The sequence below is a fragment of the Alexandromys fortis genome, unplaced genomic scaffold (genome assembly GCF_014885135.2).
Source record: "Alexandromys fortis isolate MF-2015 unplaced genomic scaffold, M_Fortis_MF-2015_v1.1 scaffold_50, whole genome shotgun sequence".
In the NCBI taxonomy this organism is placed as follows: Eukaryota; Metazoa; Chordata; class Mammalia; order Rodentia; family Cricetidae; genus Alexandromys; species Alexandromys fortis.
The window spans coordinates 4,251,148-4,263,225 of record NW_026067932.1 but is presented as its reverse complement, the minus strand read 5'-3'; the positions used below and the strand labels follow the sequence as shown (position 1 = coordinate 4,263,225).

Below are 12,078 nucleotides of genomic sequence, written 5' to 3'. Positions count from 1 at the left end.
CTGCAGCATACTCTTCCCCTGGACATTTACTGTGGAGCTGCACAGTCTGCAGAGGGATGGCAAGCGCAATGGTTACACCAAAATAAGCTTTGGGGAAACGACTTTTCCATCGAGGAGAAATCCCCAGGATGAAGAGATGCAGATCTCAGGGGCTAGAGGTGAGAAGTTTAAGTAGAAAAGAATAGTTGGGAACCCAATCGAAGAGTAGCGAGAGAAGAAAGAGGCAACAGCGTGTAGACACCGTTTGCTGATGGCCTGGCACAGCCCTGTAAGGACGCAGTGGCCTTTGTGTGTGGACATCTGACCTCAGATGACCTCACCACAGGTAGGGATGACACAACCAGACTCGCTATCATTGAGACTTCGTGAAGGAAAGACAACCCTACTAGAGCAATGGCGGCCATGTGAGCTGCAAGGTAAGATGTGGAGGTAGAGAAGGCAGCGCCTGGGTTAGTGACCTGAGCTGAGGCAGAGGCAGAGGCAGAGGCAGACTTGAGAGAGGGTGTCCGCCACGGGTCTGAGCGCAGATTTGGCCCTTCATTCCCCAGTTCTGTTTCCCTCAGGCTCACTGGGCTGTGTCTGGTCTTCTGTCACGTGCAGGCTTACTATACCCTGTGAGATGTCTCTGCCCTTTCCTGCCCAAGTCCATTTTACTTCAGCCAGGGCTCTTTTTCTTTCCTTACAACTAAAGCAACTAAGACTACAAGGTGGGCACCTGGAGCAAGGGCAGGAGACCAGCACTGACCACTACACCTGATGGCCTTCTCATTTCTGGTCCACATTTCCTTCCAGAGGGGAGCAGGCTTCTACGCGTGTTTATTCATATACTTGGGCGTCTCACTGGGTTCTTGACTTGCTGAAGTATGCTTTCTCTTTATAAGGGGATCCAGTAGCAGTCACGATGGCTTACTGCCATGGTTTCATCAAGAGCCATCAAGCAAAATGGCTTCATCTATGCCATTCGTCATCTCAGTGACAGACGAAGGGAGCAGGTTCCTTGATAGATGCCTTCTGGTGCCTGTCTCAACATCTATCAGATGGGGATTTTGCCTCAGCGATGTTGTATTGCTTTGGCTGTGAGGTAAACCGCATACACGCACTGTGGAATTGGTTGGTGTTTAGGCCAGAGTTTGGGGCCCCTTGCGTTACCTTGCTACCACAGACTCAGGAAAACACTGAGCTCCACACTCCTTGACAGAAAGTGGTGAGAAAGTGTACAGATTCCCTTTGATAAGGGTCGGAGAGAGGTGAAGTGATCCCTAGCTAGGCTTTGCCCTTTTCCCTCCAAAGAAACCCCCATGAATTCTGAGACTCGATGGACCTCTGAGCAAGTCCGACACCCTGAAGCCAGTTCTCACACTTAGTCGGAATCCTCATCACTGAGAGGAATGCTTCCAGCCTTCACATCCCTGCTCCCTCTGCTCTCACCACGATTATCATGGGGAAGGGTAAGATGCCTGTTCAAGTGGGGTACAACCCTCTCCAAATCCCCCAAACCCAGTCTGACTTCTCCACAGCCCTTCCTTACATTGCCAAGTCCGATCACTATTGACCCAGCCATTGTCGATGGGCTGCCCTCTGCAGGCCACGCAGTGGAGCAGGAATCAGGGAGGAACAAGACAGTTAACCTCAGGAGCTCTCTGTCCAGGGAGGGAGCAGGGAAGACAGCCTCCTCCAGCAACCTCAGAATCTCTCAGTCCAGGGAGTGGGATAAGGAAGACAGCCTCCTCCAGCAACCTCAGAAGCTCTCCATCCAGGGAGGGGGACTAGGGAGACAGCCTCTTTCACCACTGTGTGGTGAGGTCAGCCTGAGCTGCTCTGGCCTCGACCCTGCCCTCCAGATTCACCTACACGCTCCGCCACATATGCCTTACTGTTCCCTAAATGTTTGCCAATCGTAGTTCTTCAGAAAGAACAGAGAATGCTAAAACCAGAGTGTCTTTTTTCTCCAGGCTTCTGTAGCCACAGTGCTTCTATATTTGGGACTTCTAATATTATGCTAATTTTCATCCATTTATACTGTTCAGGCATTCCATAAATAATTGCTAAAGCAACCTTATGCATTTTGGCAAACATGCTTCTTATAGCATCATACTCTCACTCCAAATGAGGTGTTTCCATCTTAAAATCAGCATGGCTTGCAGACTTATTTCCTACCTTTTGCTCCTTTGTTTGTTGATTTGTTTTATTGAGACAGAGGCTCAGTAGCTCAGGCTATCCTTAACTCACTGCGTGGGTGAGGAGGATGACCTTGAACTCCTGATCCTCTCACCTTTGCTTCCCAAGTGCTAGAATTAAAGGCATGAGCCGCTGCAGCCAGTTTTATGGTGTGCTGGAGAACGAGCCCAGGGCTTCGTTCATGCTAGGCAAGCACTCTGCCAATTAAGCCACAACTGAGTCCTTTCCCATGTCGTAATATGCCAGTTCTGCTTGCTGTAAGTGGAGGAGCAATAGAAATCAGTCATTCTGAGCCACTGCTCCTGTTAGAAGTGACCAGAACACCTGCTGGGTAGCCTCCCTAATCTATCTTAAATTAACATCTGTGTTCCCAAGTCCCTGGCTTATTCTGGACTTAGGGACTTTGGAAAAGGAAACAATAAAAGAAAATCGGAAGGACCTGAAGGACCTGAAGGAAAAGGAATGAACTCAACCCACACCCCACAGAGCAACCAAAGGCACTTGATTTATATCCTTAGTTCAATAACCTACCAACAATATATAACATGTAATAGAAATATCCCATTTAGAAGCCATGAATTCCTGTCCAATTCCAGAAGAACTGATCTCGTCAAGTGTCCTCGTTCGCTTCTAATTAGCTCGAAGTGAGAATTGCCATGGTGACAAATTTAGTCAATGAGATTTGATATGAACCAGAATCTAGCTTTTTTAAAGTGCTGCTTAATACTGTTGAAAAAAAAGGAAAAATATGTTACTTCTATTTCTTATAATTGCTGTGAACTAATTCACTTGCCAATTCATCTCCGAGCAAATGCAATTCCTTCTCTTAGGTAATAGAAGCTTATCTTCCTTTCACATACAGAGCCAACGGGAGCTGGAGCATGCCTAAAACAATGCTAAGGAAACACTAAGCCAGGGAAACAAATTTAAAAATACCGAGGAAGATATCAAGATTGAAGAGGGCTGGTTCCTCTGCGGTTGGCCCTCATACACCAAATCAGAACATGAGGGCAAGTTACAGGCCTTCGCTAAGGCAACACAGGTCCTCTGGATTCCTCTGCCCACCCCCACGTCCCTATTTATTCCTGACCTGTTTATGTTCACAGTCAACCTCCCGACTCAGACATTTGTCTTCTGATGATGAATTTTCCAACTACATTGACCAGGGTCACCCTGGAAACTCTGGCTCTGTCCAAACTGCCTGTCTTTGTGTGAAAGGATTATTTATTTGAGAGATGAAAAGAAAATTAGTCCTAGAACACGGATGAAGCGTCTGACGGGGTAGGAGGGCAGAGAGGCAGAACACAGTCTGGAGTGACTTCCTCATATTACAGACGTTGTCCTGCCTCTGACAATCAAAGCTGAAAAGACAGGCAGGTTCGGAAGGAAACAATTTTCCGTATACTAACCATGGAGAAGAGTGCTAGGAGAAATTTAAGCAAAGAATATTCTGGGCTGTGTCTCAAAGACGGCACTCTGATACGTTTGTGACTGGGGAACTGATTGAGAGAGCACTACAAAAGATGAGGACGAGTCAAGAGAGCCGAGTTCTTCTTGAAAGCAGACGTGAGAGGGCAACGCGCTCTTCGTGAGAGAAATGTATAATCCGTATCTGGCTCCGAAATCTCCCGAGTCTGAGATAGTGGTAGCTCTCCGACCTATTGCGAGATTAATGCCACACTCCGTTTATCAGTAAGCACGGGAAGCAAGGGAACATCTGAGGCCTCTGAAAAGGATGAAGTCACGTGGCGACTTCTGAGGCCATCGAAAAGGATGCGCAGCTCGAATTCTAAGACATCTGCTCCTTATAAATGCTGGCAGAGAGAGCAGAGGACTTAAATGCTGGCGAGTGGCATTTTACAAAGGCTGCCTGGGCTCCCCTGACAGCCTCCCGTACACACAGGCTGCTAACCTGCATAATAACAGAAAAAGAAAACTCATTTTTGCTAGTAAATTGAGACGGGAAATGCCAACAAATATCCTCTGGAAATCAGAAAGGTTGCTCGTCCTTACATGTTCACCCATTAAAACTATATAGATGAGCTAAATAGGAAAATGAAGAGCCATGCAAATATTATTCTTTGTGAATTAAAGATGTTTTAGTTTCCTGGCCAAATGACTTAAGGAAACAAACGACCTCCTATACTAAAGCAAAGATCCTGCAGGCTTTCAGAGAAGAAAAGCAAGGAAGGGGCTGAGACTGACACGGCCTCAATCAGGAGAGCAGCAGGGAGGGCCAGACCCAGCCTCACCAGCTGGCTCTGAGGACAGATAGCCTAGTGGAAAGGACAGCTGGAGGATGGGGCGTCCAGGAAGAAAACGCAACCGAGACACTAGGTGATAAGTTTGAGCTCTTTAGTCAAAAATATCCAGACGAACACCTGACAGTTCGGATGCAGTAAGTGGGAAACAGTGAAGGATTAAAAAGAAAAAATTAGTCACAAGAAACCAAACATACCAGAAAAGAAAGCAGCCGAAAGTCTTCCTGTCCCGGCTGTTAGCACTTTCTACAGTACCATAAAAAATATAAACACTGGGTGTGGTTTCCAATACCCGCTGTGATGTGACAGCATTCAGAAGGGAAGGAGGAGGCAGAAATTGGGAAGAAGGGGGCAGTAAATTTGCCAAACCATAAAATATCCAAACAGAAAATCAATAGCATCTAAAACTGACACAAGAAAACAAAAATGATTGCTGCCTGCTGGTAGCAGCATTGGGGTGATATTCTGGATTTCCTGCTTCCGAGCTGGTCACGAGATCATTGGCACTGACAGCACGGGACTTATTAGACCAGCAAAATGTTAGTGCGTGTGATATGACGAAAACGTGAGGGACAATGCATGGTTTGCCCCCTTTCCCACAATGGCAAGTTCATTCGGCTGTCACTTAGCAATCTACTTACTTCCATGTCTGTATCAATTGATTTTTCTTCAGGTTCTACGGATTCATATATATTTTCATTCGAAGCAACTTCTGGAACTGATGGTAATGATAGCTCCGCTATTTGTGCAAGATTAGACAGTTTCTCATGAATTGCGATGACCCTAAAAATAGCAAACATATATATATGAAATATATGAAAATATATATTCATTTTATTTAAAAAGTCAAGAGGGTGATGGTTTTAGAATCAATAAGATTTATGAATGCAGCCATTATTTATTTAAAAGTTAAGTGTCTGAATTCCCCCAAATATCATCAATTCAATCATTTCTTCATTCAACAGACAAACAAACACACATGTGACGTTTATATCTATTTATGCACTTGGGTTGATATACACTATAATGGGGTAAGGGTACAGTGACAAGAAGACACCCCACCAAATTATTATGAATATGAAAATAAATATTTATATGGGCAAGGAAACTCCAGTCAATCAACAGAAGATTCACTTTAATGTAGATGTTAATGATATGGAATGGCTGTCCAGTTGGCTCCAGGTAAAAGCTATGACAAATTAGCAAGAATTTAAAAGGCCAGTAAATGACTGCACACTCGTGTGTGTGTGTGTGTGTGTGTGTTTCTGTGTGTCTGCGTATCTGTGCTGGGGGGTGGTAGGGACAGAGAGATAAAAACAAGAGCCAAAGAGGAGGCAGGAGCATTGGTGATGATGCTACAGAAGGACAATGTCAAGGGCTTAAGGACAGTGAAGGCCGGATGCTCTGAGGGCAGCGTAGACCAGCAGAGTGGAGATCAAAGGCTTGTAGTGGGAAGAAGCTAGGCGAGACCATCTGCATGGCTCTAAGTGACTTCTGCCCTATAGGAACAGAATGAGTGTGCACATCTTCACACAGGGCAGGAGGCACATTATTGTGCAAAATGAGGTGACCCAAAGAGCAGAACGGCAGACGAGTATACACCACACTTCAGCTTCCCAGTCTTCCACGCTATCTCTACTCGCAACATGGAGTCCAATCTGATTGTCCTTATTGATAGTACATACATATGAGAATTTTCATATCTAGTATCTATATGTTTCTGCCAAAGGGTAACACTTAAAACATAAAGATTTGTCATTATGTTTGCTTGGACCACTTGCCCAGTAAGAAGAGAGTACTATCCAATCATGCTGACAAAGCTGTCTATTGTACTGGAGAGAGAGAGGGGGGAGCCAGGACTTGGTGAGTCATACTTAGCTCCTTCACAGGGAACCCGACCAATGTCTTATTTCTTCCTCTTTCCCTAGACCAGCCTGCAAGTCAGTGAGTATCCTACCCTGAAATTCCTCTATGGCAAGGCCGGCCTAATAAAATCTATTTCATGTCATTCACAGGGCATTTTTAAGGACGAAATAATGAATCTGCACATGTTTAACTTTAAAATAGCTCACAAAGGGAAGAAAGCATCCCAGGCCCCATTCTTCATTAGAATACTCAGAGAAAAGCTTCTCATGTCGTTTCAAAGGCCACATAGACCTGAGTGACATCCCTATAGTACAGTGCTTGCCCTGGATGTACAAAGCCTTGTGCTTAACCCTCAGCACCTCCAATGAGTGCATAGCTTTCTATTACCATACTTGGGGTTGTAATAAGAATAAATTAGCCCTTGACAATAGGTCACAGGTTGTTCCTGATTGTCCTGAACCCGGAGGTGGCAATGCCTTCTTCAGAGTAAATGCTCAGAATACATCACTCTCTTAAGAGTGACCCATTCCCACTGTGTTACTCAGCCACGAGGGCTTGACATCTCCCTAGCTTTTCACCTTGCTTAAAAGAAAACCAGCAACAATATTAGGTGATGCTGAACAGCTACAGGAGGTTCAGTCCTCCTGACTGTGCCTGCCCAACGGCCTGACCTGCTTCTTTCTCCAGCCAGCCCTTGCTTCCCTCTTGCTCACTCTTCACCTGTCTGTCTCTAATGCCAATGTCTGGTCCAGCTTTTGGATTTCCTGCCTTGAACCCATAGGCAAGTATCTACCATTCTCCCTAAGCTCTGAGAGCTCTCCAAGGTCCTGTTGTCCCTACGGCGTGGGCACTCTCCTAGTCTGCCAGGGCTGGAGGACAGGACCCAGTGGGAAGCAGAGACACGGATTAAGATGAAAGATGATGGCATGCAGGGAGAGTGACCAAAGAACCTGATTCTGGTCATCAAGGTGTAACGGCCACTGAGAACTAGCCAAAACTTTCTGAGAACACGGACTTTTTCTCTGTGGCTTTAGGAGAAACAATTACAACAGGTCTTTCCCTGGGAGATGAATAGGTGGATGAGGACCATTTTCTCTGCCACAGTCACTCTCTCCTTGTCTTCAGCGAGGGGAAAGAGTTGACACTCAACAGAACCCAGCCCAGCCCGAGCGAGACAAACCGTCCTGTGTCAGGGGAGGGGCCGTCCCCTGAGACAAGCTCAGTGACAAGGGCTCGTCTCTGTCGAATGGCTTACTGGTGATCACAAACCTGGCCACTTTACAAGAATTCTAATTGTAAATTAAATTTAATTTCATCAGAATTTTAAAAGAAACCTCTTGTTGGTGCCTTTCTGCTCTGCAGGTTTTATCTTTGCATTCGTCTTGTGGTTCTGGAAAATGAAAATTGAATACCTGGAGTGTTTCAGGATTTATAAGGAAAATGCAAAATGTCCTGATTCTGTGGCTTTGGATGCTGGTATATGGTCTGGGCTTAGGTTCCCCAACATTTCGATTTAAAGGCAAAAAAATAAAAGCGGGGCGGGAGGAATATTGACTAAATAATTGGAGGCCTGCCAGCTTTTGAGACAGCTCTTGTTTTATTCTCTTTCATAAGAAGGCAAAGAAGTCCCGAGATCAGAAAACCATGGGGCATGAACAGGGCTCTCCGGAGAGACAGGCAGGCAGAGTGTGACTCCGTCCCCACGGCTCTCACCAGATGCCTGATGGGGCGGGGAGCAGGTGCCAGGACACACCTGTGCTGTCAGCCTCCCAACACCTGTTCATCCATCATCAGACTTGAGGCTAACAACCACCAGGAAGCTAGGCAAGGAGAGGCTATCACCCCCCCCCCCCCACACACACACACAAGAAACGAAGGCTGAAGGTGTCAGGGTAGTAGGCGACTGAGTTGAAGATGAACTAGCAAAGTGAAAACATTTCTTTTAAACCAAAAGCAGAATTCGGTAAAAAGGCAAGAAAAAAGAAAATAAGTAAACAAAATTTAACAACAACAAAATAATTAAAGATCTTTTCTGATTGATGTAAAGAGAGGACTAGACCTGGCTAGAGGGTTTAATTTGGGGAACAATATAAAACGTGGTTTGGTACAGAAGGAAAGGAGACAAAGGAGATAAATTTTGGATTTAATTTGCAATATCATATAGAACCAACAGCCATCCCCACAGCCCATTTTTAAACCAAAATTAACTGGATTGCTTGAGGGATACTTAGTTTCTTGAGTTATTTCTAGCTCCTAATCCTCCGTCCAGCACACAGCTCTGAAAGAGTTGCTCTGCCTGTGGGCTGTCCCTGAGGTCTGGTGACTGTCGCCAGTGCTATGTAAAAGCTTTTTAATTTCACACAGTGTCACTCTGCTGTTTTTGATGTCATTCCCTGAGTGACTGGCGTCTCTCTGAGAAAGTCTTGCTGCTTCCTACGCACGGAAGCGCTTCCGCTGGTTTCCTATAACAGGTTTGCAGTTCATCTGTGTGAATCTTTTAGCCAGGATAACAGACGTGTGTGGACCTAGTTTCATTCTTCTTCACACATGAATCAAACTGTCCCAGGACTATTTGCTGAAGGCTGCCTTTCCTCCAATACATGCTTTTGGCATCTCTGCCAGAGCTCAGGTGACGGTAGCTACTTTGGCTTAATTCTGCATCCTCTCTTCTATTACACGGATTCTCATGCCTATCTGTGTTGACACCCATATGCTGTTGCTATCATGGCTCTATGATATGGCTCGAAATCTGGTATTGTGACCACCTCTAGCATTGCTCTTTTGCTAAAAGTGCTTATCAGTTCTAAGGATATCCTGAAGTCTTTAGGGTCTCCTCTGCACAAGATCATATTGTTTGCAGACAGGGTAATCTGGCCTATCTTAATATTGGCATCCATTTTGTTTCCTGCTCTTGTCTTACTGCTGTGGTTCAGAGACCAAGGCGCATCCTGGCCTTGTTGATTGTAGTGGGGATTGCACCGAATGGTTTTCCTGTTTTGCATAGTGTTGGCTGTAAGTTTGTAGAATATAGCCTTTGCTATGTTGACACATGTCCTTCTATCCAAGCTTCTTCCAAGTTTTTATTATGAACACATATTGGACAGCGAAATAGCAGGTACCAAGAGAGTTTGCTTGTGAGTCTGCAAACCTCTGTTCACCAATGGAGGTTTAACCAGGCAGTCTGCGCAATCGGGAGCTCCACATGCCACACCTGGGTGACAGACACACATTAACTGAGTGGGCAAACCTTTGCCCTTTCCTTTCCCGACGAGGCAGCACTTCAGGAGATGCGGCAAAGGCAAGTGTGTACTCTGGGCTGCTCATCAATCACATGACGGGACCTCTCCTGTGTCCCTGAAAGCTCTAAGAAGGGACCCCCACAGGCCTGGATTCTCCTCAGGGCCCCCACCATGCTGTCTTTCATGGGAGTTAATAATTCCCTGAAGAATCTATTACTTCAGAGGAGAATCCATCTTGATATCTGTCTTGAACCCATAAACCTGAGACCTTACAAAAAGCACAGTGCAAATGTTCTGACACTAGGCCCTAAGCCCCTCTACAGCTGTGTTCATTCGGATTGGCAACAAAGCACCGCCCAGCTAAGTAAGGCTGAGCCTCCTACACGGACCCTAAGCTTTCCCTCTCTGTCTTCCGGGAATTCCTTTCTTTCTTTACTATTCGGACTGACTTCTTATCCATCACCATCCCCAGTTGGCTTCCTGACAATAGTGTCTACTTGCCTGTTCAGTGGAATCCAGGAGGTGCCGACACACAGGTTGTTCCCAGTAGGCATTTTAATATCAGAAATCTTCAGGGGGTTCAAATTATATGCATACAATAATAAAACCTAAAGAAAAATAAGAGCATACCAAAACAGGCATCAAAACTATCCCTGAAAATCCCATCACTCTTCCTTTTTTTTTTTTAACATTATGTAGGGAAACTTTACTGCAAAATAATAACTATGCCACACAGATACAGTATGTAATTGAGTAGTTACTTAATCAACACTATTTACAGTTACTTTAGCTATTTATTTAAAAACCAAGAAAAGACTCACCGGCACTGGCATTTCAGCACCCTCTCCCCCCAGTTACCCTACAAGGAAGCCTATACATCATGTAAGCAAGAGAGTCTAAGTGTGAGTTGACAAAAGTTTCTGTAACCCACTGAAGCACAGTGTGATAAAAATATCATAATAACCATTCTGAAAATAGAAATGGATGGGGAGGGGCAGAGAGGAGAGCACAGAGAAGATGGAGTCATTTCTCAATAGCAATGTAAGCTTGCCAGAGATAGCAAAGGAATGCTTCCTATGTGTTAAATTATGTATTTTATGTGAGATGTGGCAAAATATTTTTCATAAGATGATGAAATCTCCCCAAGAGATTTGGCCAAGACCACATATTGTCTTATGCTGTTTGCTCTTGCTTTGTAAGTGTTATCCTTGACTCCAGGAGCGTAATTTAAGATTCTTGAGGACAGGAATATTATCTTGCACTTTGGAGCAATTTTTTTTCATTATTTGTCCAATTGATATCATGTTTCTGAATTTTCCATCATGTCTGCTAGGGGTCAGTGAAGTTCCCTGTAGTGGTTTGAAAGAAAATGGCCTCCCCAAAAAAGTGTCACTAATGGGAAGTTTGGCCTTGTTGGATTAGGTGTAACCTTATTGGAGAAAGTGTATCACTCTGGGGGGGGGGCACTTTGAGGTCTCCTATGCTCAAGCTACACCCAATGAAACAGACTACTTCCTGTTGCCCACAGATGTAGCTCCTTCTCCACTCTCAGTTCCTTCTCCAGCACCACAAGTGCCTGCATGCTGCCTTGATCCCTACCGTGATGATAATGGACTCAACCTCTGAACTGTAAATGAGCCACTCCAATCAAATGATCTCCTTTCAAACAGCACTAGGAACCCTAACTAAGACATTCCCTAAAGCATGTGAATGAAAGGTTATTAGATGCACACTTCAGATTCATGTCAAAGGCTTTCTTCCTATTAGTGCCAGCAGCTTTCTGCAGCCTGCATGCAGGCTCAAAGCTTTTTCCACCTGAGTTTGGTACAGACTGCTGAAGTCAGTGGATAAATGACAGTGTGAGATTAGAACACCCCATCATCACACCCTAAACACACTCGTCGTCACAATGAGCATGGAGCAGTGTGTCTATCCCATGTCTCTCCTGCTTAGTGTCTTTGTGATCTTGAGCAAGTTGTGTAAACATCAGTCTCTGCCTCTTTGTTAGTAAACTGTAGATACAACTACCCCATTCCTTGTGATAGGCTTATAATACACACCTAGTAGCTATAGTTAGTATATACCTAGTATACTACTGGCTTATAGTACACACCTATGTCTGTAGGAGTACTGGGATCCAGTTCAATCAAGACTCCAAATCAAGTGACAACTGAGAGGAAAGCCCTGGGCAATCACATGATTCCTGTAATCCTCTAGGCAGTAACTATAGGAAGCCCATCTCCTACCTTGCTATCCTGCTGGACTGAGCTAGTTTTGAAGAGACAGTCTAGGAAGAATATCATTCTTGTTAAAGGTATAAAGGCCTCCAAGAAGGAACATGGCTCCACATCTCTTGTCCCCAAGCATGACTCAAATCTATTACTACTTAAGTAACTCGAGGGTTCATTTCTGCTCAAAGTTGTTCTCACTAGTCAGATGGAGTCTTTCTGCCTAACGTTCATTTCTTTTTTTTAATTTATTTATTTATTAAATATTTCTGTCTCTTCCTCACCTCCGCCTCCCCTTTCCCTCCC

General features: G+C 44.9%; 1 protein-coding gene across 1 annotated transcript in view; it reads right to left on the bottom strand.

Moving 5' to 3' along the window:
• Nucleotides 1-12,078, bottom strand: part of Cfap54 (cilia and flagella associated protein 54) — a 251,916-nt gene that overhangs the window by 17,253 nt on the left and 222,585 nt on the right. Inside the window, exons 65-66 of the mRNA XM_050145787.1 lie at nt 10,046-10,152; nt 5,081-5,222 (exon numbers count right to left, since the gene is read on the bottom strand). Coding sequence (XP_050001744.1) covers nt 5,081-5,222; nt 10,046-10,152 — 249 coding nt within the window. The remainder of the gene's footprint in view (nt 1-5,080; nt 5,223-10,045; nt 10,153-12,078) is intronic.